Genomic DNA, 27,814 nt, shown 5'->3' with positions numbered 1-27,814 from the left:
TAGGCAACAAGTGTGTACTCCAGCATTTTTTTCTGCAGTTATCCTTGGAACTTCAGCTATATTTGACTGTGGCATCTAATAAGAAAACAAAAGATACAAAGAAACTTTAAAGTATAACTAAACACCAAACCAAAGCTGTGTAAAGTACCGCAGGTGGTGACATCACCTGGCACCAAAGATCAGCCAATAGCAGATGGCAATTTCAGTAGCATGCTTTTTACCATTAGATGTCAGGCTTTACACAGATTAGTTACTGTTTAGTTACTCTTTTGTGGTGAAATTGGGCCTTTACAACAGCAAATTATAATAGGATACAGCAAATAAAAATATAATACAAATAAGAATATAGCGAATGGGGTTTATATAAATATATACAACCGATTCGCCAAGTACAACTTAGCCTTTAACCCATTTCCGATCCACATTATTCCTGATACCTAGGATACATTGTGGTCTCTATACCTCAATAATGTGATACTTTCCTGAAGCCTGTGGGGAAAGTCTCTTTTCTCTTGGAACATGACTTGCTGTGCACGTAGTACAGAAGAGTAAAATTGCTACACTACTTCATAAAACGGACATAAATGGACATGAACATGAATGCAGTTCTGATTGTAATCATAATCAATGATTACAAGGGAAGGGCTTAATTCCAAAACGCTATATAGCCCTTGGTAAAATTAATTGAAATCTGATTATAGGGGGGATTATAGGCAGTATTTTACATGTAAGGATGATTTTATCCACCAAAGTGTAGCCATTTAATAAGCAAAGGTCTCACACTGGCTAATAACTTTAGTAATATTCCATAATGAGTTCTCCCTCTCTCTGGCAGCAATCATTTTCTAGGAGAAGGTGTTTTTTCTTTTTCAAATGTCGTATATCACATTGGAGAATGAAACTCCTTAATTATTAAAAGTCATTGAAATTCCATGGTGTCGATAGACTTATCACCATGCAGTATACACCTGTCTCTCCTCTCACTTTGCTGCCTGTCCTCAATATACAATATCTTCTGGGTAAAGAAAATCATTTTAGTAAATCATTTAAAGGGCGACGCTTAGTTATCTAGCAACGTACTGACAGATTTATACAGGGAGAATTGTTTTGATTATGTGCGATGAAAGCCATTTTTCAGCAGCTGGAATTATGTAGTAAAAATAAGAAACAGGCATACTTATAACAAAACGTTTTATGTGCATTTTTTGTTTGTTTTTTTATTTCACCAACTTTTTAGAAAAATTTAATGTTTATAAACAGAGCCAAATGAGACTTTTGGGCTGCCGCTGTTGGACTTGACTCCCATGGGAGCTATTGTTCCTCGGTTAGGATCTTGGGGTGTCTTCTGCCCCCGGGGGGGCTTGGTAGGTGGTATAGCTGAGATGCTGCTCCTGCTCATTACCGGACTCCTGGTTGTCTAGCCTGCAGCATTGGGGAGCTGTTGTTTCATTGCAGAGACAGGGCCTGGTGCAGAGGGGCCGCAGTATCACAGCGGATGGCTCGGACCACACAGGGAGCAAGGATGTGCAAGATGCATGCACACACACACATACACGTGCATATACATATTTTGGGCACATATGCATGTACAAACATACACAGTAAAACACATTAAACATGCCTGCACACTACCCTCCATCTAGTATTCAGTATTCATGATTCTCCTATTCATCTCAGTGTGTGTGTTGTGTGTGTGTATGTGTGTGTGTGTTTGTGTGTGTGTGGGCGTGGGTGCATGCCTGCTTTTTTGTCGGCCTGATCAAAGCAGACACGGTGCAGAGCAGAGGTCTCAGAGGTGAAATTAAAGTCTTGCTGCTTTTTACGGTGTGGAGGGGGAAAGTGATTACCGTTAAATTAAAAGGTACGACCATAAAAGCGCGCCACGACCGAACCCTCGCAATTCATCAAAATGATCCCACGGTGCGTCTTTTGCTTATCAAATTGTAAAATATTGTCCATGACACCGGCGTAACAGGGGCGTAATTAATGCACTAAATCAATTCTAAATCACTCCACACAGAGTGGCCCTGCTGGGATGCCGTCATTATCGCAAATTATGGTGGCAGATGCATGGGGCCAGGAGGAATGGGTACAGAGCTAGTGGTGTCTTCCCCTCCCCTACAACCAATCCTGTTCATTTCCCACTCTCTCTGACTCCTTTAGTGTCAAATAATGTTCCATTCCTCTCCGCTCACACCTGTGATATCTTATTACCAGCTGCAAATGGTTTTATTAGTGAGTGCTACATTTAGATTCACTTCTGGAATTTATTTCCTGACCTGTGCTGGCATATGGGCTTTAAGGCACATTTGCCATTAAAATCAAATTTTGTGTAAAACATGTATCTCTACGTAGAGGTAAAAAGTAACAGGTAACAATTGCTCCAGTTGCTGTGCTTCAGGCTAGAGTAGATTGCTAAATTATATTCCTTTAATGCTACTTCTTTTTTAAGTATTTACTTAATTTCTTCTTCTCCTCTTTTTCTTTTTAGACCTGAGAATGATGATCTGGTATTTACAGTAAAACAGTCATTCAGGACATAACGGATTAAAATACTAAAACTATACCATAGCTTTGTTGATATTAAATAAAAGGAAACATCCCCAAAATTTGGGCAACGATACCTGGTAATCTCTTAATTTTTGGACAGAGATTTTGGAATATACACAAAATAGCAGCAATCTTCCCTTGAAAGTAACTAAGTACTTGAGTGTTTTTCAGTGAGGTGCTCTGTTTTTCTTGAGTCATTTTCTGGAGAGGTAAATGAAAAAAGTACTTCTGCCTATTTCAGTTCTCTTTATCGCCTGGAGTTGGTGCACCTCGCTTCAACATCAAGCTAGCGGGTTGAATTTTGCCAACTGACCTACCGGTGCACTCGCCGACTGCTACCACACCTACAGGCATATTGGTGTCGACCCGCATGGAGTACGACACGCGTCCTCTAAATTTCCGTGGACAGCTTCATTCCACAGCTCTGTATCTCATTCTGTTTTGACTGGAAACCCAAACATCCGCTGTGTCTCTTCTGACAGCACCCGGCGAAGTTGGGAAACATTGCGAGTATAACAGTCAAGCACTTCTGCAGGGAAGAGTGAGGCCAGGCCAAGAAATATCACCACTCACAGCAAAACACAAATAAATAATAGAGTTTCTCCTGTCCCAGACTTGTCTCCCACAACTTCCCATGAACTTTCTGAAGTCCTTAGATCTTAGCTGCTAACGTATGAATAGTTACATTATGAGAGCGGTCCACGAGACAGAAAGATTTTGTGTCTGGCTCTGTTTAACAGTGCTCGTGCAATGGTGCTCTGAGATCATATGCCTTTTTGAAGGCTGCACATCATAGCTGCAAGATCTATTATGCATGCATGTTGGGTTTTTATGCCATTTCCTAAAGATTTCGTGACTCACAACAGATTGCAAGATTTTTGCAATTGCATATTCCACAGAGTGTACTCCGCACAGCCTGAATTTACCCAATTCTGTAAAAACTCCAATGTTGATTAAAGCGGCTTGTTTGCATATGCACTCCAAGTCCCACATTATGTGCATGCAAAGCATTTCACATGTTTGATAATCTCACGTTGACAATGTCCCCATTGTATTTGCATTCCCACTTTTTCCATTCTTAGGCTAATGACGGTGGCATAAGATGAGACGGGGGAAAAAAAATAAAAATAATAAAAATAATTATTATATAAAAAATTGAAGAGAGCACTGAAAGAGAAAAAACACAAGTTGGAGAGAGAGAAAGTTAAGGCAGAGTTTTATGCAATTTTGTGGATGCTTTTATTCAAAGCACTTTACAGCATCATAAGCAGATATATATCAGTGGCCCCACAAACAATTAAACGTGAATCCTTGACCGTGTTAGAATCAGGATCCATTGAGTCATGGAGGACCCTGTTATGTGTTACTAGTCAGGAAGAAGAGAATGACATAGAAACAATACCAAACAAGGTCAGTATTCTTGGTTTTTATCCTTTTTTAAAGAACAATACCAGCAGTTCGGCTTGTGGGTGTCATGTTATCTGTGCCTTGATAGGAAGTAATAGCTTTGAAAAATTGTTTGGTATCATTATTGAGATATTTGGGAACCATCATGTGCTGAAGCATCACTGTAATGTGCTACAATTGCAGCAGAACATCTTAAAAAAACACTTCCAAAAACCATCAGAAGTGCCATATTAACCTTTGAGGTGTCACTGCTTTTTTCATTGAAAAGTTGCTTTGTCTTGCAGAATGCATTGTCTGAAGAGGAGGCTGTTGTCAGTATCACGCTGTGGTGCAGCTTTTCAGAGACTAGAGGTTTTAGTCTCTGAAATCTGTCTCTGGAATCAATAATGTATCACAGTTGGCACAAAATGAATACAAAATATTGAAATAATGGGCGCAGAAGCTCAATACCAAACACGAATCCAGGCAAGAATGACGCAGAACTCACGTTATTATTATGAAAAGTATTATCCTCTCATGTCTTTCTGCTGTCGTTGCCCTCTTGGGTCCATTATCCCGTCTTGTTCACCTCGTCATGCTGTGCCTTGGCACCGCACTGCTGGGAATGAAAGTTTCTCTCGCTGCAGTCGTAAGTGTCACTAAGCGGCACCTTCAGCGGGTGTCACATCCAGGACCCCTGCCCCGCCGTTCAGCGCGCCCAGCCTTGCCCCCGGCCCCCTCGCGGATATTAAAACGCGTCTTCGCCACGGCTTAATTTATGGGTCTGTGTAAATTGTTTCTCCCGATGCCTTTTTAATATCTGCCTCTCGCAGCTGGCTTTGGGCAAATATGCGCCGCATCACGCCGCTCCTGCCACGCCGAGTGGAAGGAACAGATTGCGTTCCTCAGTGACATTTGCATTGTGTGTGTGTACGCGTGTGTGTATGTGTGTGCGCTCGCGTGTCTGTTTGTATGTGCGTATGTATGTGTGCATTGTGTGTGTCTTGTGCTTGTGTCTCTGTGTTTGTGTTTGTGTGTTTGTGTGTGTGTGTGTGTGTGTGTGTGTGTGTGTGTGTGTGTGTGTGTGTCTGTCTTTGTGTGTTTGGAATTAGGATGCAGCCATGGAGGTGACTGAGTGACCCCCCGCCTCTCCATTCATTCCCAGCCCGGATGTTGAGAGCCCTTACAAACTGCCACTGGATGAAACTCAGACTTATGTGCTGACCTTAGAGCACCCACTAGTTTATTGGCTGTGGGTGTTAAAGCTTCAATAGAGAAGCATTTTCTGTTAAAAAAAAAACACACCCGTCTTGTCAGCCTAAATCACAAATCTGGGTCTGCAACAGAGAAGAGCGTCCCATACCTCCTTATCGAGATGCTGTAGATTCACCCTATTTTTGCAAATTAATTTTTGGTGTCAAGTATGGTCACTGGTGGGGAAATGTTCTCGGCGCACAGTAAGTGACAAATTGAAACTTAACAGCGAAATACAAAACTTTCAAAACCTAAGAGCGAAATACAAAACAGCATTGAGCAAATCATATCACATTACATGATTTGTGGGTAATGAAGTCCTTCAAATTAACAACTTGGGGGCACCAAAGTGCGAACTTGCCGATTGCTGTTGTATTCTTTCATAGTTTTCAGCGCCTTCTTGCTATCTTAGTAATGTTTCTTAGTTTGCCATTCACTAGTCTTTGGGCTTGGACTAGCTCTTAGCGGGTTGATCAATATTGTTACCCCGCATTCACACTGTGAGTAATCTGATCAACAATCACCAGAAGTCCATTGATTTCCTATAGACCATGGAAACTCAGCCAATGTATAGACAATCAACAAGCTTGTCAGCTGAGAAAACTTGACCACAGCTGAATTGTTCACGGTCATCAGCTGTCAACAGCCAGATTTTACCCGCCTTCGTGTTTCTCCAGCAGTGTGATTTTGTTTCATGAGCAATAGTCCCGCCTGGCAAGTGCAAAATGGATGAGAAGTTGATTGCAGCCATTCAAAGCTTTCCAGTTATCTGCAACCTAGTTGCTTGCAGTGTGAATGCAGAGTTACTGTTTATTCCATCACATTATTTTCCCTTTACACAATCTATTGAAATGTTAATCCCACGACTGTTACTGTCTAGTCCATCCTATTTATTATTACCTAATGTATTTTACACACTCTCGCATTGCTTATACAGAAATGACTGAGCAAATCTTTATACACTCCTCCACTTGAGCCTCAGGAGCTATGTCCATACTCCACTCTGAATGTTTTCCATGCATTTCCATCCTACTCTAAAACTATCTCATGGTATATTGTCCCATTGCACTGTTGGATTCCCTACGGCTGGAACCTGCTGTGTGCCATAGTCAAACAGTAGAATGTTGTTTTGTATCTATTACCCCATTTACACCTGGCATTTCATGCGACTTGCATCCAGATTGCGTCCGGATGCGATTTATCCGCATTACATTTACATTTGTTATCAGAAATGCGTCTTCGGCAGCCAGATAGCAATCCGATCGCCCTCCCCCTGCGCTTTCCCTCACAATATGCAAATTCTGTCCACAATGACAGTAAACATCTGGTTTCATTTGTACTTCAGCCAGGAGTCTTTTCCATATCCAACCGATGGTAGAGGTTTTCGCCTGTAGCCTGCCGGTGTTTGTTTCCTCCGCTCCGCTCAGATCAAAACAAAACTGCGCGCTATTTCTCTTTCGGGTTTCGGTAACGTTTTGGAGGAGTATAGAGATTACGTATGTGGCTTGGAGAAACATTTGCATATACACTTGGCCATTTTGCGGCCACAATGCATCTCAAACCACCTAAGGGTGAATTTACACCTGGATTTTTATGTGGATGAGTGTAATCGATCACTCAAGACAAATTTTAATGGCAGGTGCAAATGGGATCTATTTACAGAGAAACATGTAGTCTAAACTTTCTGTTCCCTTACACTAAATGTGAGGTCAGTATGCATTTATGTCAGTATTTGAGTATGTCCCAGTGCTAATGTCATCAAATTCTCATTTATTGCACATAGCAAATAAAGCCATTCTGATTCTGATTCATATCAACTCCTTGGCAGTAACACATGCCCAGACAGTACAGAGTAGAGTATATTATAAGCGATGTGTCCAACATCTGACAAGTGTCCAAATTATTGATTTATATTCTACATTATTGATTTCATATTCACAATGGCTAGTCGGCCTTATCTACCCGAATGTGTGAGATCTGGAGGAATGAGGGCATATGGGCTATAAAAGGAAAGATGCCTTGGGCTGCGGAAGAGATGAGCCCCCCCACCCCCGTAGAGAAGGGAAATAGTTTTTTGCAAGTGTTTCTTGGCTAAGATAGCACATGCACAAGCTAGGAAATGGAAGCAACAGAAGTGCTTATCGTCCATCTTTCACTCACGCACGCGCGCAAGGATGTAACACTTGGCATATGACATTTCTCCTTCTCTACAGTTTATGATATGAGATGAGTAATCTGCTGTTGAACTTGATTTCTAAAGGTGTGCTCTTTTCCTTCAGCCAGGCAGAATTTCAGGACTCACCCTCGCTGCACACTCTTTATGCTACATTGAATTGAGCTGTATTGTGCCGCAAATGGCACTTGTCATTTATGCCTTATCTCAGATTTCATTACGTTGCGGAATTGATTGATGCTGCCAGCACACCCCCTCTTCAAATGCACATGCATGCGAGCAGGTAAACGCATGGGCGAGCATGCAACACACACACACACACACACACTTACACACACACACACACACATACAGAGACACACATACAGGCACACACACACACACACACACACCTTGTGTTCCCACAAATCAGACATCCATCTCCGATTAGGGCAATTTGATCCTGGAGTAATGAAGTAGTTTAGCAGAGAAACGTGGCATGCTTCACAACAGCTGACAACGCCATCGCCATCATTTTCCACTGTGCAAAATGGCTGACACCCCCTCCCCCCTTCCCCTCCCCTCCCCTCCCCTCACTTTTCACTTTATAAAGAGACAAGACAGATCAAATCTGACACTGTTGTAATCAGGCCCACAGCTGCCTGGTTACCTGGCCTGAATATATTTGTAGTTTACAAATTCCAGTTTGCTTCATTAAGAGGAAAAAGGGAATCAGGGCTTTGGTTGTTTAGCTATAGAGGTGAACACTGGCGCCCCTATTGTGCCAATTATATTCTGCTTATCCACTGTAGATTATTGTTTCACATCTTCTGGTCCATACAGTCTAAATGAACATCTTTGCACTTTTAGAAAGTGTCTAACACATGAGGAGTTAACATAGCCATTGCACCCAAACGTACAGTAGCACACATTCACAATGGGAATTCTCGCTTTTTGTCTTCTTTCCCATTGACAGAAATTGATTACCCTAAGCAAAGTCCCACATGGTCTACCTGTGGCTGCATCTCTCTTCTCCACCAGGCCCAATCATCAATCACTTGGAAGGGCAGTTAAGCACCTTTTCTTCCCTAGAGAGGAGCACTGACACTGGGCCGTAGAGACCACTCAGCTCCCCCTCCTCCTTTTCCTCCCGGCTGGACTCCCACTAATCCTGCCAGCTCTCAAAATCTCTGTCCTAAACTGGGATGACCATGAATAATGAGGGAATTAAGTGTGAGATACCGGAGCTAGGTGCTAGGAGATAGCATGCTATAGCTCCCTTATACGTCTCTCTGCCTCCCACCATACCCACTGTCAAGCAAACAGAAGCTAGCCTGTGGCTGACGTGCACTAGCTTTGTCACATAACTGCATTATGTAGGGTCCCCAAAGGCTACAGCATAATGCGATACGCTGTGCGCGACTGTTGCTGGGTTGCTACAACCAGCCTCGCCTCATGAGTTATGTATTAGTGTTTTCACTGCAGCTTAAGGATCAGATACAGTACTGCACTGTCACTGTTTTAGTCTTGCCTGCTAATGCGCTGCAAAGTTTCCCCTTTGGTAATTTAAATTTTAGACCCAGGGCCTTTACTGTAAATGTGTCTTGACAACACAGACGCCTCATGGACGCCGCTCATGAAACAGGCTTATATGAGATTGTCGGGCTGTCTGAGACAATAAATGTCATCGCCCAAAGCCAGTCGCGCAGCTGCCACTAGAGGCACACACCAACACACACACACACACACACACACACACACACACACACACACACATCACTGTGTCATCCCAAAGTCATTGCTGTGACAGGCGTGCCTCACTGACACTAGCTAACCGTGTTGAAACTAAAACATGTCTGTGTGTTTTTAAGTCTCTATCCAAACTTGCTTCTCAATAAGTAAAGGGAAAATCAGGCACATTGTGAGACATATTTGATCATTGCTTAAATTAAAATGGTATAAAATAATATAAATCAATAAATGACTTTGTTTAAATTGGAACCATACAAACCTCCACTAGGATGGAATCCCACTAGAGCTTTCTCTCTCATGTCTCCCCTACTCTGCTCTCTCCTTTCCCACTGTCTAAATTAAGAATAAAAATACTTGAGTGGACTGCCCACTCTCCTTTTTAAGAAATTAATCAAAAAGTGTTTTTTGATCAGACTTTTTCCCATGCAAAATGGGTGAGATGAGCCCGGGTTCATGGCGTTTGGTCACAATTACAGGCGGTGTGGTCGGTCCCGATTCGGAGCACTTAAAGTAGATCCTCTTTCACAGAAACCCTGCACAATAATATGTCTTTTGATTGAGTTTAGCAAGAAATTGGCTTTCCTTTCCCCCTGATGTGCTGGTGGAGAAGCTAAAATACCATAAAGTGAGTGGATTTCATGTCGCTCTGCGCCACCGACATGAAAAGTGGTGTGTGGGTTCAAAACACTCTCCACCCTCCATGTTTGATCTGGTTTCTATTTGAAGTGAGCAGCAAACCCACACCCCATCCCCTGACACACACACACACACACAAACACACACACACACACACACACAATCCCTTCTCCTTCTTCAGCCTGTTGATTCACGATTGATTACGATCAACATAAACTTGAGATGTTTCTTACAAGTCTTCACAAAATATATATATATAAAAAAAAAAAATCCTCACAAACTCAACAAACAAACAACTACAGTGAACGAGTCAATCATTTTCATGGCGACATTTTGTGGTGCTGGAGTTTCATTCATTTCAAAGTCAATGGCCCTCCGCTCAAAGGCCTTGATTTTTGAACAGGAATTTTCAAAATCTTGAATGTCACACCCAAGTGCTCTCAGCATACTTAGCTGCCAAACAGTCGCACGAGGTGAAGGAGTGCATACTTCTCTTACAGAGCTCATTGAAGCGAATTGGTAAACAGGTCCCTGCCCGCCCATTGACTTTGCTGCCGTGTGGAGGAGTCAGATTGCGCCGGTGCTCCAGTTGGATCAAACTGTGGAGAGTCGGCAGTCTTGCTGCTGACATGCACCGCTGCACTCTCCTTGACTCACTGGCAGAGTGCTCTATATGTATGGAAATGAGCCATAATCACCATAATATGTGTCCCATCTCTTGTATTTCGTAATGGTGTCATTATACTTTTTCTCTCCCCGCATGATGCCTATTTCCCCCCACCGTCCACGTAACTCCCCCTCCCTATCTCCATCCCTTCCTCGCTCCCTTCCTCCTGCGCACTCCCTCCTTTCCTCCCTCCTTCCCCCCAAATCTTCCCCCTTCTGTCTCTCTCTTCCTCTAGCCATCTAACTCATTTACACTCTCTCGCTCATCCATATGACGGGAACAGGTGCACTATTAATTATGCTTTAAAATATAGCTCCTTTGTGCTCCACTTCCCTTCCCACTACCATTGTGCATTTGCTGCAAATCGTTCACTATACTGCACCTCCAAACCCTGAACCCATCTCTTCTTCTATAGATTCACTGTCCTCAATTTTTTCTCTTTGTTCACCTCCCCTCCTCACTTTAACTTTCTCCACCTTCCTCCTTTCACAGAATATGTTTTTATTCTCTATTTTCTTTCTCTCTCTCTCTCTATGCTATTCATGACTCAAAATGCCTCAACAAAAACAGCCTTATTGTGGGAGATATTTTATAGATTTTTGATCTTTTCATGAACTTTAAAATAGTGTTTTACAATATACAGGGTCATTCAATTGAACTTAAACTTTTTCTGATATAAAGCGGCCTAGGGTCACATTTTTCCCGACCTGCTTATTCCCCTTTAATTTTGGCTAGCACAACACATGGGAAAGTGAAAAAAAGAAAAAGAAAAACAGGCTAGTGAGATATACACTCAAAATTTCCCATCCAGACCGCACATTTTTACAGTAAACTAATTCTGAACAAACAGTATAATTGTAAGAATCAATACGTTTGTAAAGCTAACAGGTGTTAATGGAGGTACAACAGGCATCCTGCAAGTACCCGGATGGAGAGCGTATACCCATAATGTTCTCATTTCATATTTCTCTCCTCTTATGCAGTGTGTTTCTCAAAATCTGGGGTGAAACCCAACGGCGATTCTGGGGAAGACTTAAACTGGCTCGCCGAATTATTCTGGAGAAATTTGTATGCAAATCTATTGGCTGTGTCGGCAAGGTTTCCCGAGTATCTGCAAAGTAAAGTTGGTTGAATAAATTATTGTAGACATACAGGTTATTAGCCTAAAAACATCATGGGTTTTGTTAGATTAGCTTGCGTAAGTGTCTGTAAAGCCAGATTTGAGTTGAAAATAGAAAAACTCCTGAATGCTAGTCCTCTAATGCTCTTCTTTTTCTCCTCTTCACCCAGCATTTAATATTCTCCTCTCTCGCCTCTGCTTTCTCTTTACCAACTGTTACTGAATTATGACACAAAAACAGTCGTCTCTGCATGCCAAGAAAACATGTCTCAATTCATTAACTGATAAAACTGTTTACTTTGCGAAACAATTGTTGGTTCATTTGAATGCTGGCTCGAATACAAATACTCCCTCCCCCCCAAAACCTACAGTGCAAGCACTACACATTTCAAGTGCAAGCCGCAGCGCCTGGCGGACTGAATAGCTGCGAGACGCTGAAAAACACAAACACACATCCAGCGAGGTCACAGGTGCCTGAGCGCAGCAATCCCGGTTCTGTTTCCAAGACGGCACCGGCACTTTCTATCATGATTATGTCGTGTCAAATAAATAAATCACTCTTGGCTCTTTTTGCGGGAGCCTTTCCACCCTCTCGATGTGACGCATCCTGAACTCACAAAGACACGATTTACAAACACATGAAAATGAAAACACACGAAATTCACATTTTCATGCCCAGAGGGAAACCCAAAAAAGAAACGGAGAGGAAGCAAACCTTTCGGGACCGCGTGGGATTCTGTTTGACTGAGCGCTCCACACTCGGCCGCTAATTGCCTGCGATTGATGGAGAAAAGCGCTAGAGGAAACGTTAAACTTGCGATGCATCATGGGTAGCTGACCCGTGTTCTGTCTGTGCCTTGTGGCATTTTGCGCGTAGGTGTGTGGGGGGGGTTACCGTGTTAAGGTTGTGTTGAATGTGTGTGTGAGATGTGCGTTTAGTGTGTAACACAGGGATGCGGTAAGCAAAGCTGCGCTCAAACCCTTTGTGATTCTCACAGCAGAAAAAAACAAAACACTCTTGATCCATCCGAGTCAAGCTGGTATCAAAAGACCCAGTCAAAATGGTTTCTAAAATAATGACCTGGGCTTGCGCCAGGCCTTGTAAAGACTTGATGGTCTTTCTCTTCTCAAAGCCACTTTAATCACATTCGCAGCTGTAATGTGATGAGCAAGGGGTCATTTGAGGGGAGGATGAAGGGATGGAGATGGGAGCGCGTGTGTGTGTGTGTGTGTGCGGATGTGTGTGTGAGCGATGGGGGGTGGAGGGGGGTTCACGTACGTTGTTGCCACAAATTAGCCCTCCTCCTCGCCTTGTTAAGTCTGGATTTTTGAGACAATATGAGGGAAATAACAACAGTTTCCCTGCCCACCGTCCACCTTGTTAAATCTGAGCACATCGCCCACCAGGCGGGCGATGGTGGGCATGGCAAGCTTCTCCGAGTAGCATCCTTCAGCTCCTGTGTTTGTGTTTTTGAAACAGAGCGCAGTTGATGCGGCAGGAGGGGAAATGCAGGTGCTTGTGTTTACTTCCCTCCGGACCTCCCTCCTCCCCTCTCCCTGCTTCCTCCCTGCTCCAGCACAGAGGAATGCAGAGAAATATTGATCTAGAAAGCTTTAAAAAAAAACAAAAAAAAACATTTTAGGGCTAACGGAAGGAAATTAAATAGTGTCAAAGCGAAACAAATTTACTGAAAAAGGGCAGAGTAATCCTTTAATTTAATTAGGTAAATTACAACAAAAAATCCTTTCTAAGTCTGCTTTTTTTCTTCTCCCTGCTTTCTCTCTCTCTTTGCTCTCCCTCACTCCCGCTGGAAGGCTTTCCTCTGGTTGCTAAGCAACAGGGAAACAGTTTTTCTTTGGTTTTGCCAGCGGTCCCGGAGGCTGGCAGAGAGAAGGGGGCACAGTGGAGGCACTGTGGAGTCTGCCAGCTTAATGCCAGCCTAGTGCATGCCTACAGCTGGGTCGGGGAGCGGAGCCGCCTCCTCGCTGCCCGGTCACAGCGCCCCCGGCAGGCACCTGGGGGTTACGGCGGTAACAGTGGTAACGGGGCCAGCTCGCCGGGCCCCCCGGCCCGCAGCAGTAAACACGGGGTCACGGCGGGGTCGCGCCGATGAAACAGCACGACTCCCAACCACGGGGCCAGATCATCGAGCCCCGGGAGAAGAAAGCTCTTTTTTTTTCTCTCTTTACTTTGTTTTTAGAGGCTGAGTCACAAGTTGCACAGAGTTGCACAATTTGGTAACTCTCTAACAAAACATAAAGGATTTTCAGAAAACCTTTTTTTTTTTTTTTTTACAGAAAATGAGTTCGCTAAGGGGTTTTTGACAGGCAGTGGAGTACCTCACAATGGAAATCCTTTTGCAATAATATGCTAATCAAAAGCTCCATTGAAATGGATTCTACTGCTCTTTTATTATGTTGTTCTTTCTCTCTTCCAGTGATTGACACATTGTAATCTTGCTAATAAGCACCTCCACTGTCTGTTCCCTGCCTATTGTGGTAGTGTTACAATAGGCCAACTTGGCAGGTGTGCTGTGTTTGCTGAGTACTCAATATGGAAGCTACTCTCGGCTACCTGCTATTATCCCGAAATACAGGCGCTCCACATACTGTGTCCTAACTGTCAGTCTCCACTAGCATCCCCCAAGGGGTCACCAGCCAATCAAACCTCACATTACTCATTTCCTCCCTCCCTCCTAACCAATCATCCACATCATTACTGGCCTGTCTCTGGTCATTAAGAAGTCTGTTTAACTGCCCATTGCTTCAGAACCTTTTCCCTTCATACCCCGTTGCGAGATATTTAAAATGCCCTTGAATGATGGTTCAGTGTTTAATGATCATGCAGAATTTTGTGCAGTACATGAAGGAATATCAGCATTGCTCAGTGCTACTTTGAGTTTATGCATATAAGACCTAAGTCTGAACCAAATCAAAAAATGAAAAAGCCACAGGAATGAATTATGTTTCTGTCAAGTGCTGCTTGCCTCTACTGTATGAGTCAATGTTGAACCTTGTAAGTAGATCCATTAGATTTTTATTTTTTTTTCCTTTAAATGCAGTGTTCTAATTAGACTTGTCAGTGGTGGCCGGTGAGATGTGTGTTAGTGTGGCATTTGACAGCTGTTTGTGTGTGTGTGTGTGTGTGTGTGTGTGTGTGTGTGTGGTGTGTGTGTGTGTGTGTGTGTGTGTAGAAGTAAGCTTGGGCTGCTGTTTCAGCAACTCAGATGAATATTGCATGGCCACAGAGTTGAGGTCATAGCGACAAGGGACTGAGCTGTGTTTGCACACGCACACATGCACATGCACACACACACACACACACACACACACACACACACACACACAGACACCACTGGTTAAAGCTAGGTTTGAGTATCCGGTAATGATGTATGTGAGGTTGTGATTGGCTGTCAGAGTGATTGATAGGACTGTCAGCTGGCAGGAGTTTTTTTCTTGGCTGTCTGAAGAGCTATTATCTGTTGATGTGATAACATAGTGCTGTGAATGGTTGACCTTCTAACCTAAGTTAACAGGGGTAGGAATGATTTTGTTTTTCAGTTTTCTTCTTTATTTGTTTGAGAGACGACCCTGGGACGAGGACAAACTCTTTTCTGGGGAAGAGAATTAAAATAAAAAATCTGCACAAATTCAAAGCGCTCGCATCGGCCTCATCCTTCAGGCCGACTTTGCAGTTGAATTAATTTGCCTCATCAAGTGCGTACCGCAGAGGTAATCAGCCTGATTTTTAGTGAGTTTTGAGAAGGTCAGTTGATGTGCACTGAGATAGATGGTTGAGGTCTGTCATGCTCTTCAGCAAGGCACTCAGCAGTGTTTTGGAGAGCAGCTCTCTATGCATATTATGTCTCTCTGAGTCAGGCATTAAGCCAAGGCCTTTAAACTTGAACTGAGTCCAAATTCTTTATTCTCCTTTTAGGGGAATCTCACGCTTTCAGTCAGACCTGGGTCAAATATTACTTACTGATAATTCTGAGCCTTAGTACCTGATGGGTGAGATTTGTGATATAGGACAATATAATGAGAAAACATTCAGATTGTTTTCTGTTTGGCAGCTGATTTGGTAAACCCCACCTATATCTGGTGGTCCAAGTAGGTGAAAACAAACATTTTGAAATGCTACTACTCATGTACTGGATCTGGAATCAAATCAAATACAACTACTATTTTCGACTTGTAGTTTTGTACAAATACTAAAAGTATCAATCAAATGCTGCTATTAAAACACAGAATTTGGGTTTGTAAGTATCATATTATGCTGTATAATGCCTCATTGTGCCTCAAAGAACAGCCCAGAGACTCTAATCAGAAGAGAATTGTAATCAGTCCAGGAGTATGCTGATATTTTTGTCACTTTGGATTGTGTGTTACTGGAGAGAGCGAGTCCCAGCCTGGCCTGGTGAAATTTTGTGAAATGAGCGTGATTGTCTTAAAATGCAAGTAATGTGTTCCATGCACGAATAATGAGAGAAATCCGTTTCCCCGCCGCAAATGTATTCTGTGAAGGAGACACGACTAGAAACAAGAAGAAAGTAAGGGCATGGAGGTCAAGGTGGTGGATGGTGTGTAAACTTGCCTTCAACTCCAGCGATCCAGGTTCAATTCCCAGCTCATACAAGGAAGTTTTCTACTGTGAGTGAAGTTTATATAACAGCAAAAGTTCTTCTTATTAAACAATGACCAAAATCTTACCAAATTGTTTTAGTTGGCTAAACTTAACCAAAGTTTTAGTTGCCGAAATTAAACTCTAACCTTAACCCTAACCTTAACCAAAGTTGTTTTACCCAAACCTTGGGGGAAGGTTGGGGGAATCCAAGGGGGATTAAAGATACCAAAGTTGCCTAAACAAAACCGTTGCCTAACTTTTTCAGGGTATGAACAGGAGAAAATGGCATCTCCATTTCATAAAACTCACTCAAGTTTCAACTGAGTCATTCCTCCTCCGTGCACAAAACCTATGGCCTTCACATCCCAGCCCCACACTGCATTAAGTTAACTTTAAGACCCCGTGAAATGCCATCTTTACTTCCTGGATTTGATGTATTTCCTTTCATGTGGACTTTGAACCCATTTCTCTCCCTTGTCTCCTCTCCCCCTGCAGTCTATCAGAGAGGTGACGGGCTATGTGCTGGTGGCTCTCAACCAGTTCGACTACCTGCCACTGGAGAACCTGCGGATCATCCGGGGCACCAAACTGTACGAGGGCCGCTACTCCCTGGCCATCTTCCTCAACTACCGCCGGGACGGGTACTACGGCCTGAGGCAGCTGGGCCTGCGCAACCTCACAGGTCAGTCAGAGCGATGGCAGTGTTGGCGTGTCTGATGATAAACTGCACAATCAATCTGTCAGCATAAAGCCGCTTACACTTTGTCATTTCTGTTATTCCCTTTCACTTCCATCCTCACAAAGTAAATGAAGCAAAAAATGAGAATAAAAGACTTTTTGATGCATCAAAACGCCACCAAATGATATATTTTTTTTTTTAGTAATTATGATAAATCAGCGGTGAAAATAGCGGTGAAAATAGCGGTGAAAATAGCGGTGAAAATAGCGGTTCTTAGCGATTTAAACTCCCTCAATGGATGAATTAAGGTATGCTTCTGTATATTGGAAATATATCCGTCACCACCCTGTAGAATATTTAGCCATTTCCTGCACAATAAACGTTTGTGTTTGACTTGTTTTTACACCCACAGATACAGATTTAATAGGTCCCTTTTAATTAAGTCACGAAATTGGAACTCAACTTTTGAAGCAACGTGTCTGCTATCCTGGCAAATTAATCCTGTGTGTTGCTATAGAGAGGGATCAAATGGCTGTGAAAAGTCCTATTTTTCTGTTAATTACATTTTTGTTTACACACTCCAAAATAGGCTTGTTTCATGGAGTAAGTTTCTGGAAGTGCCTGTGTTATGTTTATGTAACAACTGTTCTTTTTCCAATATTAGAGGGCATATGCAGATGTTCATAAGTTAAAGTGGATTGCACTTGCAAAGGGTATCTTGTGTTCATATGTATCTTGGTATCAGACATTTGGGTCATAACCTCAGCATCAGCTCATCTTTGCCATTTTAGTGTTACCCAATGATGGCATGACCTTCCAACCTCCAGTTAGAATAATAGAGGCACGCACCATCTTCTGTCATAGGCTGATGACTCATCTTTTCAACAAGTACCTCACATCACCCTCTCCTGACTGAATCATATCTCAATTCTACTCATTTCTATTTATTTCCTTAGCTCTTATTTTACTGTTTCTACTTCAACTGTCCTGCATGATCATCATATGGTCACAGGAATGATGTAAGGGCGACTTTTGGACTCCTTACTACTGGTTGTTTGTAATTTTGGTGATCTAGGACAGTGGTTCTCAACCTTTTTGGTTTTGTGAACCCGTAAAACGAAGCAATGCCCCCCTCACAACCCCCGTTACAGGTGTGCATATGCAGTTCAACTATGATTTTTTCCTTTTCAGGCTTTTTCATTTGATCAATTATCAGATGAGGGATAGGTGCATAAATCTATGGAGTATTTCACAAAAAATGATGCAGTATATCACAAAAAGCAAAAATTAGAGACATATCACAAAAAAAAAACATGATAATAAACCTGTATAGTAGATCTCATAAATCTCATAAATCATCTTACGACCCCCCAAAATGATCTTGCGACCCCCTGGAGGGTCCCAACCCCCAGGTTGAGAACCACTGATCTAGGAATTTAAAATGATTCTACTGTTGCACTTTAAGTCGCTCTGGATAAAAGCATCAGTTAAGTGCCTAAAATGTAAAAGAAAAAGTAGAGCTACCATAGAGCAGATCATCAGTTTAGCGCCATCTACAATTCACAGTCAGAAATCTTTCAAAGTATCAGTGATTGCTGTTTTGCATGCTATCAGTGTGAGCCCCGCACCAAGAGGCACATTTGCTGCTTTATATATAACATATTTACTCATTATCTGAATAAAGCACAATGGCCAGCAGCAGCATTACCGTCACTTGTGGAAAGAAACACAAAACATTGGTATTTTACAGCATTTCTACTTTATTTGATACCACACCATGGAGAGTGACAGGGAAGATGGTCGAGAGAGAGGCTGTGACGAGGGATGAAGGTCATGAGCTGGACCCAAAACCCCAAACTGGAAGCAGGGATGAAACATGAGCTAGATAGATAAATCGAATTTAGTCTTGAAAGCTCAGGGAGGACGTTCACTGTGTTTACAATGATGTGCTCCCATGCAGGATGAGGAGAGGAGGTCCAAGGCTGTATGAGCCAGTGCCAACACTTGAGGGAATATTTTGAATGTATGAACACTTACAGTAATATATTATAGTATAGTAAACAGCAGCATGCTGAGTGAATGGAGGCAGAGGCCTCGGACGTGCAGGAACAGATTGACAGCTTAGATTGTGTGTTCTTTCACTTCTCTTTTCTTAGTGCAGTGCAAATGCAGATCCTTCAATATCCCTCAGCCTTGCTACATCCTCTTTTGTTAAAGGTGCTACAACCACCATGAACAAGAAGATTGATAACCTCTACCAGTCAAAACACTGTTTCCTATTGTGTGCCAATTGCTTTATGGCACAAAACAGGAAGAGGGCGCTGTTTTTCCTGCACAAACGGAGCTGAACCTTTGAGTTTCTAGCAATGGCAGATGATGGGAGGAGTGAAAGAGCAAAGGAAGAATGACTTCCAACACGTTTATTTTCCTCAGTAAAGCGGAAGAAAAAAACAATTGCATGCAGAGTGACGCCAGGGAGCGGGAGGGGAGACAAGAAACAACATGAAGCAGTGGGGTTAATGGGAAATGTAGTCTTAATTTTGAGGAACACTAGCACGAACACTAGTGTGAGATAGAGGCTAGTAATCATCGTCTCATTTGTTTCCAGTGATTTGATGATATATTAGTTGAAAAATGCTACATGCAACACCTTTAAAGATCATGTTATGGTGTTTCTATTTTTGGAAGCACAGAGGAGAGTGAGAACGACACAAGGCAAAGGTCACACCCAGTGAACACGTGGTGCTGGCCCGAACCCGCTGAGCCTCTGCTGCATCTTCCTTTGTTGTGTTTTGCCTGGGGCCTCCACTCTGGCATCGATCCACCCGCTTTACACCGCTCTCCTCCAGGTGTTGCAATTTATCCTGCATCTATCCTGCATTACTACTGCAGGAAATTCTTTGTCAAATGTTGCACAGTAGAACCAAATTAGTGTAGTGTTAAACAAAAGTCTAGCGTCTCGCAATGAATTTCCAGACCTTTTGTATCCCTTCTAACTTCTGAGGATGGAGAACAAGTGCATTTGTTCATTAAGCATCTAGTAAAAAGCGACAATGTACTATGTTTTTCATCATCTTAAATCCATTTTGATCTAAAGGCTTATGCTTAAATGCTTGAAATTTGTTTCTTAGGCAAATATAAATAGTGAAGTTGACGCCTATGTATGAATTTCTTTCCAAAGCCTTTGCCTTTCCATCAAGGCAAAGGGCGGCTACTTTAAAGAATCTAAAATATAAGTTTTGATTTGTTTGTTTGACTTTTTTGGTCACTGCATAATTCCATTTGTGTTATTTCATTTTTTTCACGCCTTTACTATTATTCTAAAATGTGGAAAATAGTAAAAATAAAGAAAAATGTGGTGTGTCCAAACCTTTGACTGGTAATGTATTTTGGCTCAATTTGTAGCCTACAATACAGTTAGGAAAGGAATCTTACAAGAACAGGATGGCAAGGACGGTGAACAACAAGCCTGATGGAGAACAGTTCAGTGTGTGGAAGTTTGGACAGTGGAGAATTCATCCCAGCCTCTTAAAATGTGTACCGTTGACTTTGCAGTAGTGTTTTTGCCATTGATGGTGGGGGATCTTTGGCTAGACCATCAAACGGTGATCCACATTAAAGCGCATGTGACAGATTTAATGTAATAAGCAGCGTTTTATGGAGTCAGAGCGCTGTGATAAAGGACTCCTGAGAGTTTTAAGGGCATGCTGACACCCTAAGCTGGTAAAGCAGTGGGATGCCTTCCATTTCAGCCGCCCCCGCCAAGAGAGGAGGGCTAAAGTGGCATTTCATCCCTACCTGACTCATCGTGGGTCACTCAGTGTTTTTTTCAGTGTTTTTTTTCTCCTGCAGTGGACTTCTCCTGACCTGATCTTGCCCCTGTGTGTTTCTGTCATTCCCAAAACTGCAGCTAATGAATGTATCTTTCACACACTATGATCAAAGACTTTTAAAGGAGAAATGGAAAATAAAAGGGACTTGTTTGTGATGGATGCACACAGACAAACAAAGGCACTGACACAGACACACAAAAGGACAAACACACTATACCAAGAACTTGAATTTCAAGGGGATGAATGGAAGCATTATAAGCGAAGCGCCAGGGCATGTTAACCGTAGGTTGGGTTTTCATGGTCCTTGTATTTTTAGAGATGTCGTTTGATTCAGGGAAAAACAGCCTGGGTGTGTTGACTTGCACTCTGTTGTACTTTGTTTTCCATTAGGTGAAAACACCACATGACGAACGCGCTTCATACAATTTCCGGAATGACGTTGATTATGATTAACTGGCTGCGATCATCAACCACATATGGATGCATCAGTGTTACTTGGACAACATATCTGTCCAGCTATGTCCCTGCAGCCTGGTCTCATTCAATTTTATGAAATGAGCATGGTATCTTAATTCTTAGCTTGTGATAAGTGAGAAAAAAAATCTGTTTCCCCCGCCATGAAAGGATTATGTGGAGGAGACACAACTAAAAACAGGCAGTAGAAATATTGAACATTGAAATTGTGCAGTGGGCAGTAAGGAGTGTGTGGAGGTCAGGAGGGAGGATGGCTGGATGGATACATTTACCTTTAAGTTTTCCGAAAATGTTTTTCTTATTTTACCAAGACCAAAACCTTACCCTAGCCTTAACCAAATGGTTTTAGTTGTCTAACCTTAACCAAACTCTTACTTGAGTTAAAACAAACTCTAACCTTAACCAAAGTTGTTTTACTTGCCTAAACTTACCTGACCTTTTCAAAAACATTTGAAAATGCTGTGTACAATTTGTGGTGTTGTCACATAATCCTTTCGTGGTGCAGGAGCATAACCTAGCCTTTTTTATGTCCACAACACATAATCTAGTACGTCTACGAGTTTGTGTTTATTTCACAACATTTTTTGAGACTCTGTCAGCCCCCCAGAGACACAATTTACCTCAGGTCCCCGCTGTGATGTAAGTTCTCCGCCGGCCCCCCCATCCGCCGCTGACATTCCACACATCTCCTGCGCCGACACACACTGAGAACGGGTGCTTCACATCACAAGCCTTTGGTCTATACCATCTGATCCCACTGCACCTCAACGCTGCAATTAAGCTGGATCCAGCCATGCATATGGATCAGTGCTGTTCTTCCTGATTCCCTCCACTTGTCTGCCTGGGACCAAAATGGAATATAATTCTCTCTTTTGAATTAGCTTCCGATCAGGCCGGCGCAGGGAAATTGTTCTCCTAATGCTGATAAGAAAACCACCATGCACATTCACTTAGATCCATGTATAATGCATTGATAAGAGTGAATGGCAAGGCAGTTATTTGTAATTCATTTTGCAGTCTACCACCATTTTGGCCTTATCTAGGGAGGATATCTGTGGCTGAGTAATATATATTCAGAGTTTTTCACTGCACACAATACATTAAACAACAGCTTCGCTGCAGGCTTTATTCCTCTGTGGATTCATTACGCAGTGGGAATCCACAGAAAGCATGGAATTCAATTTGGCTGGAGAGTGTGTATGCATGCAACTCTGCCCTCTTCATAGCAGCAGGGCTATATAATAATCTGCGTTAAAGAAACTCCTCTGATATTCTTGTGTTTGACTTAATATTCACCCTGTGCTCCTACAGCTCTTTGTAAGCCTGAATGACCCACAGTGCACACCAACACACACACACACACACACACACACACACACAACACATGCATGTAGAGGCACATGTACACTCAGACGCACACACATAACATGCTCCACTACACACCACAGTGCTAATTAGCACATGCTGCGCGGCACTGGTGATAATAACCACCATAAGACTCTCATTCTGATGAGGCTGCCTCTCTAAAACCATTTTCAGATCCCGTTTCCCCCTCTTCCCACTCTTTACTTTTGCTTTGTTTGTGTGCTTTTTTTTGTGTTGTTGTTTTTTCTACCCGCTGTCCTGCTCTGTGAAATTGCCCATTTGGATGGGAGCCAAATGGCCCGGCGTGCCCCAAAGAGAGCTCCGATTCCAACTCCCCATCTGGCAGCAATGCCCCGGTGCCCGTGTGCGGAAAGCAAAGCACCCGTCCCATTTCCTCCTCCTCCCCCCTGCACCCGCTGCCTGCCTCACCTGTTTCCCCTGCCTTAAGGCTCACTGGGACCGTACAGTTACAGTAGTGTAGCGCTGCCAGTGATGAGTTTCACAACCTGGCAACAACCCAAATATCCCATAATTTAAGGCTAATATTTTGCTATCGCTGTCTTACTAATTGGAACATTTTTTGTGAGTCTTATGCATGTATTTAGATAAAATTACCAACAGCAGTTGCTGCTGAGATGAATTGATTAATAGACTTCATCATAATTAACCCCATGTGCATCCTTATTTTTAGAGCATGACTATTGATTTACTGGTTCATGAGCATTCTAAGCAGTTTCTCATTTACCCACTCATACCGCTCTGCTAAGTCAGCAAAACGAATGGAGATTTGTCTTCATATCTATGGAGATTTGCAAAATGATGATTACAGGAGAATCAAAGGAGCTGTGACTATATCACATTGGTGTCTAAAATAACGTCATGGCAGTCTTAACTGAGTTTTATGAAGAATGAAGCCTCATCACTTGCCTAAAGTACATATAGCATTTTATCAATTTAAAGTATCAATAGTGCTTTAGATAAGTGTAAAAATCTTTCACACGAGTTCGCTAATTCTCCAGGTACTGAATCGTCTTCCTGGGAGTCAGGAGGGGTGAATTTGATATTTGTGTGCTAAATCCCTTCAATGGGGAATAGATAAAACGATAAAGACCCTAGGATCCAGTACATCAAAGATATTTAATCTCCTGCATTACACTCTAAAAAAAAAGGCACACACCAGAAATAAGACGCTTACAGCATCTCACCTGAAGACAGTTGACAGATGTTATTGTTCTTTGTTTTTTTTCAACTCACCTAGTCATTTTTCACCTTCGTTTTTCACTTTTGTGGGATACATTTTGGCCTCCCATCATAATTGGCACTAAAGAGGGAGAGGCTTATACACAATGAACGTTCGGCACTTTGCCTGGACATATTTATATTACACCTCACTGCCAAGGTGCAGAAGAATTCCTGCTTTTCTCCTAGCACAAAACGTGCTGTGCTTCTCCATCTTGCAAAGAACAAATAGAAACGGGGGAAGAAAAAAAAATAAGGACCATTGTAATTGTGTTGGGAATTTGTGTGGGAAAAAAAAACCTACTTCCAAGGCCTCTTTACTTAACATAAAACTTGTGATGTAATCTGCAAAAAGTGGTGTAATTACACAAAGATCAAATGGAGCAACAGCAGCTAATGCTAATACCCACTCACACTCCGGCCTGTTGTGAGAGAGAGGGAGAGTAGAGGGAAGGGGCTCATTAATAATGAATCTAGTGTCATCATTAAGGCGCCAAATGATTAAAACATATCTCCCAGCTTCAAACGCTGCTTTGCTACCCCAGAAAACGCTGCAGTCGTGGATCGGCAAAGCGAGAGAGCCCTTCAGTCTGCCTGTGAAAAGAAAAAAAAAAAAAGTTTAGCTTTTTTCTTTCATCTTTCCCTCCTTTTCTCGGGTTGTTGGGACACCAAAGCAATGCACCAGCATTCCTATTCGAAAAACAACAACACTCCAGCGTTATGCAATGAAAAATGTCCCAAAGATCCACACAGGCGCGTCTCAGATAAGAGCGTTCACACCGAGCCCGGTCGGGAATCATTTCAGCTTCTTTGCCGCGCATTCCCGAATCCTCTCAGTTGTATTGTCACCTGGAGAGAATGCAGCACAGCCCCGAAAACCAGGATAATCTGTTTACTGTTGTTCAGTGTCACTTCTGAAGAACAGACAAGATAACACGGCAAAGCACAGCTCGTTAAAAAAAGGTGACATTTGGTGACACGCAGACACACCATGGGATGCCGCGTCTGAGTCCGCAATTTATTCTCCCATCTCTCCTTTCTTCCCCCCCTTCCCTTTTCACACTCTTTTGTACCCAAAAGTCATTGTAATGCCGTGCCCGTGCTCAATTTTTTCACTGTTGTGCTTTCGGCGCTGTGCTGCCGTTGGTGTTTTTGTTCAAATCCTTTGACGAGGGAACCCTGGGGCTTCGGATTTGTCTCCATTAGTGGCCACGGCACGCCTGGGAGGAGAGCTAAATGATCTCTAATGGAATAGTAATAGTCCCCCAGGGCAATGTCTCTCGCTGCCCTATGCACCAGTCTTTGATGTTAGGGTTCACTACCACTGGCTGACACATAATGTTCTGCAGGTCAGTATCAGCTGACCCTGCCTAACTGAGAGACCTACATACCTGGCAGCCCCAGCAGTTAGCAGCAATGCCTCTTGCTCCATGATACCGTATACTGCAGTTATCAAGTTAACACTAAGAATATTAAAATAATAATAATTGGTTTCTGCAATGCCAGAATTTGCTTCTGGGGGTGTTGTGGGCCCAATCCAATGAATCATACGCGATGGTAGGTGGCCACTTGACAACTTGGTAACCCCAACTATTTAAGCAGTAAGACAGTAATAAATGAAAGACAATCCTGTAAGAGGAACAATAACAAAATGCCAGTCATGCATGGAACAATGTTACTGATTATTTTTACAGAATAAAATAGACAAATACACTACCAGTCAAAAGTTTGGACACACCTGATTGAATGTACTATGTTTTTCATTCTCTTAAAACTATTTTGATCTAAAGGCTTATGCTTAAATGCTTGAAATTTGTTTCTTAGACAAATATAAATAGTGAAGTTGATGCCGATGTATGAATTTCTTTCCAAAGCCTTTGCCTTTCCATCAAGGCAAAGGGCGGCTACTTTAAAGAATCTAAAATATAAGATAGTTATGTAAGTAACGCTTTTTTGATCACTGCATAATTTAATTTGTGTTATTTCATAGTTCTCAATCAACAAATAAAAGTAGAAATGCCAATATAAGAAAGTCTAAAAAGCCTGTCAGTTAAATTGCGTTTGACGATATGAGCGAAGCAATAAGAATGACAAATTCAAAATCAAATCCCCTGCTCTCCATGTTAAAATTTATCTGACATTGCATTGGCATCAACACCTAAGGCAATGCTACCTCATCTAGCTGCAGACTCTGATTGTGCTCAGAGTGAAGGTGGTGGGTGGTGAGGCGGAATGAGTCGGCATTTTCATCCACCAGTCCTCGGAAATCCCGCCTAATCAAACCGAAGAGCCGTGACTTCATCACACTTGCTCATTAGAGCTAAAACAATTACGGGGGATTAGAATTACTTGTAACTGGACTTTTGTGTTGCTGCTCTTCCCGTCTGTGGCTGCCTTCAAAACATACCCACGCATTTCTGCAGGGAGTTTTTATTTGAACCGCAAGCTCAGGCGCCGTTCTGGTGTCTAAGCGAGCTAAATGCAGACAGAAAACACCCACTTTGTAGATCTGAGGGTCGAGCCAACTGGCCTGTGTGAGGTGTTACAGGATGTGTTGTGACAGGATGTAATTTGGTGATGCTGATTTTCATGGTTTCACCTCAATTGAAGGATTACACGCTCTTCTACGGATTGAGAAAATTCACTGACCTCTTGGGCTTTCAAAACCCATCCGATAACGTAAAAAAAAATGCATTGTCATCAAGCTAAAAAGAGGAATTGTTTTTCTTAGTTTCTGGAAATTTGACACTTTGGAGATGTGAGGTTTTCACCCGATGGCAGCTTCAGTCAAAGTGCCTGCTTGTTTCTCTTGCCATGAGGCACAAGCTGCCCTCCTGACATTGCAAAATGTTTGTGTCCTTTGGGGTATTTGGTAAAATGGATGATGTATTCCGTGCTGTGTGTGTGTGTGTGTGTGCATAAACGTACTCGAGTGTGTGTAGGCATGAGTCTGTGCGCACTCTTCTGTGTGTATTCCCGCCCAGGCGTCTGTAACCTGCTTGACTTTGGCGGGATTTTAATGCCTTCTTTTTTGGGTACATTATTATTTAAGCGGCCCGACTCAGCCCCGGCCCCTCCTGAGATCCGATGTGTAATTTACGTTCCCTGCCGCAAATCCATTAACGTTACAGAGCGTTGAGCATAGCCAATCATTATGGCTGATGTCTGTAAATGCCAGTCCAAAGCATCTGCTGAAGGAGTCGCAGCGGGCGGACGAAGAAGGTAGAGTCGGGACAAGGAAGAAGTGGGAGGAGGAATGAGGCGGCGCTGGACTGGCTGCGGTCGAGACCTGACAGACCCCACACACTAAGTATAGAACCAGATGGAGGCAATTCACTGGTCATAGTGGATTAGCGGGTCTATGTGTGTCCGACTGTGTGTGTCTGTCCATGTCGGTGTGTTCCAAATTGCGCGAGTGGAGGACGGGTGCGCTGCAGCTCTGTGCCAGAAAATGACAAATTACCCATTTAGCCCATTGTAGCTGTCATTGTTAATGCAGGGGGTTAGCTGTGTTTTTGACACTTCTTAAAGCATTTACACTGTGAAAATGTATAATGAGTCATATTTGAATCATAAAAAGGCATGCTGAATAAGGAGCATGTCTGCGCGTGTGTGTGTGTGTGTGTGTGTGTGTGTGTGTGTGCAATGTGGGTGCTCGAGCATACACACACCAAGGCTCTTAGAGAACCTTTGTGCTTTCCTGACTCACCGGTGGACATTTAATAATAGCCCACATTTCAGATCATGAGCTAAGCTACCCAGCAGTTTTAGTGTCTTGATGGCTCCCCTATGGTCCATTCACAGTGCCGTCTCAATTTCAGTTTGAGGTTCTTCACTTGGGCAATTGTACCAAAACACTATTTCCCACACAATAGCACAACAGAGAGCGGATTGACTGTATAGGTGGCTCCACTGTAAAACAACCTATCAATATTGTTGTCGAAAAAAAACAACATGAAACTGCAATTTTGGTGCTGTTCTTGCTTGAATTGATAGTGTACATGGTCATTTATTTGATTAGTGAGTTGCTTGACCTCTGGGGCCTTGAAACCTATTAAAAAGCCGTCCATCCTTCCATCCTTC

The 27,814-nt window shown here is 42.7% G+C and overlaps 1 protein-coding gene across 1 annotated transcript in view; it reads left to right on the top strand.

The window, feature by feature from the left end:
- Positions 1-27,814, top strand: part of LOC139655520 (receptor tyrosine-protein kinase erbB-4-like) — a 134,226-nt gene that overhangs the window by 16,969 nt on the left and 89,443 nt on the right. The window contains exon 3 of the mRNA XM_071532956.1: positions 16,637-16,823. Within this exon, the coding sequence (XP_071389057.1) occupies positions 16,637-16,823 (187 nt within the window). The remainder of the gene's footprint in view (positions 1-16,636; positions 16,824-27,814) is intronic.

The sequence above is a fragment of the Centroberyx affinis genome, unplaced genomic scaffold (genome assembly GCF_046629955.1).
Source record: "Centroberyx affinis isolate AG114_WGS23_722 - 3 ecotype Tasmania unplaced genomic scaffold, CSIRO-AGI_Caff_v1 ptg002293l_1, whole genome shotgun sequence".
NCBI lineage: Eukaryota > Metazoa > Chordata > Actinopteri > Beryciformes > Berycidae > Centroberyx > Centroberyx affinis.
Note: the sequence above shows the minus strand (reverse complement) of the source record. Positions and strands in the feature narration are given on the sequence as shown.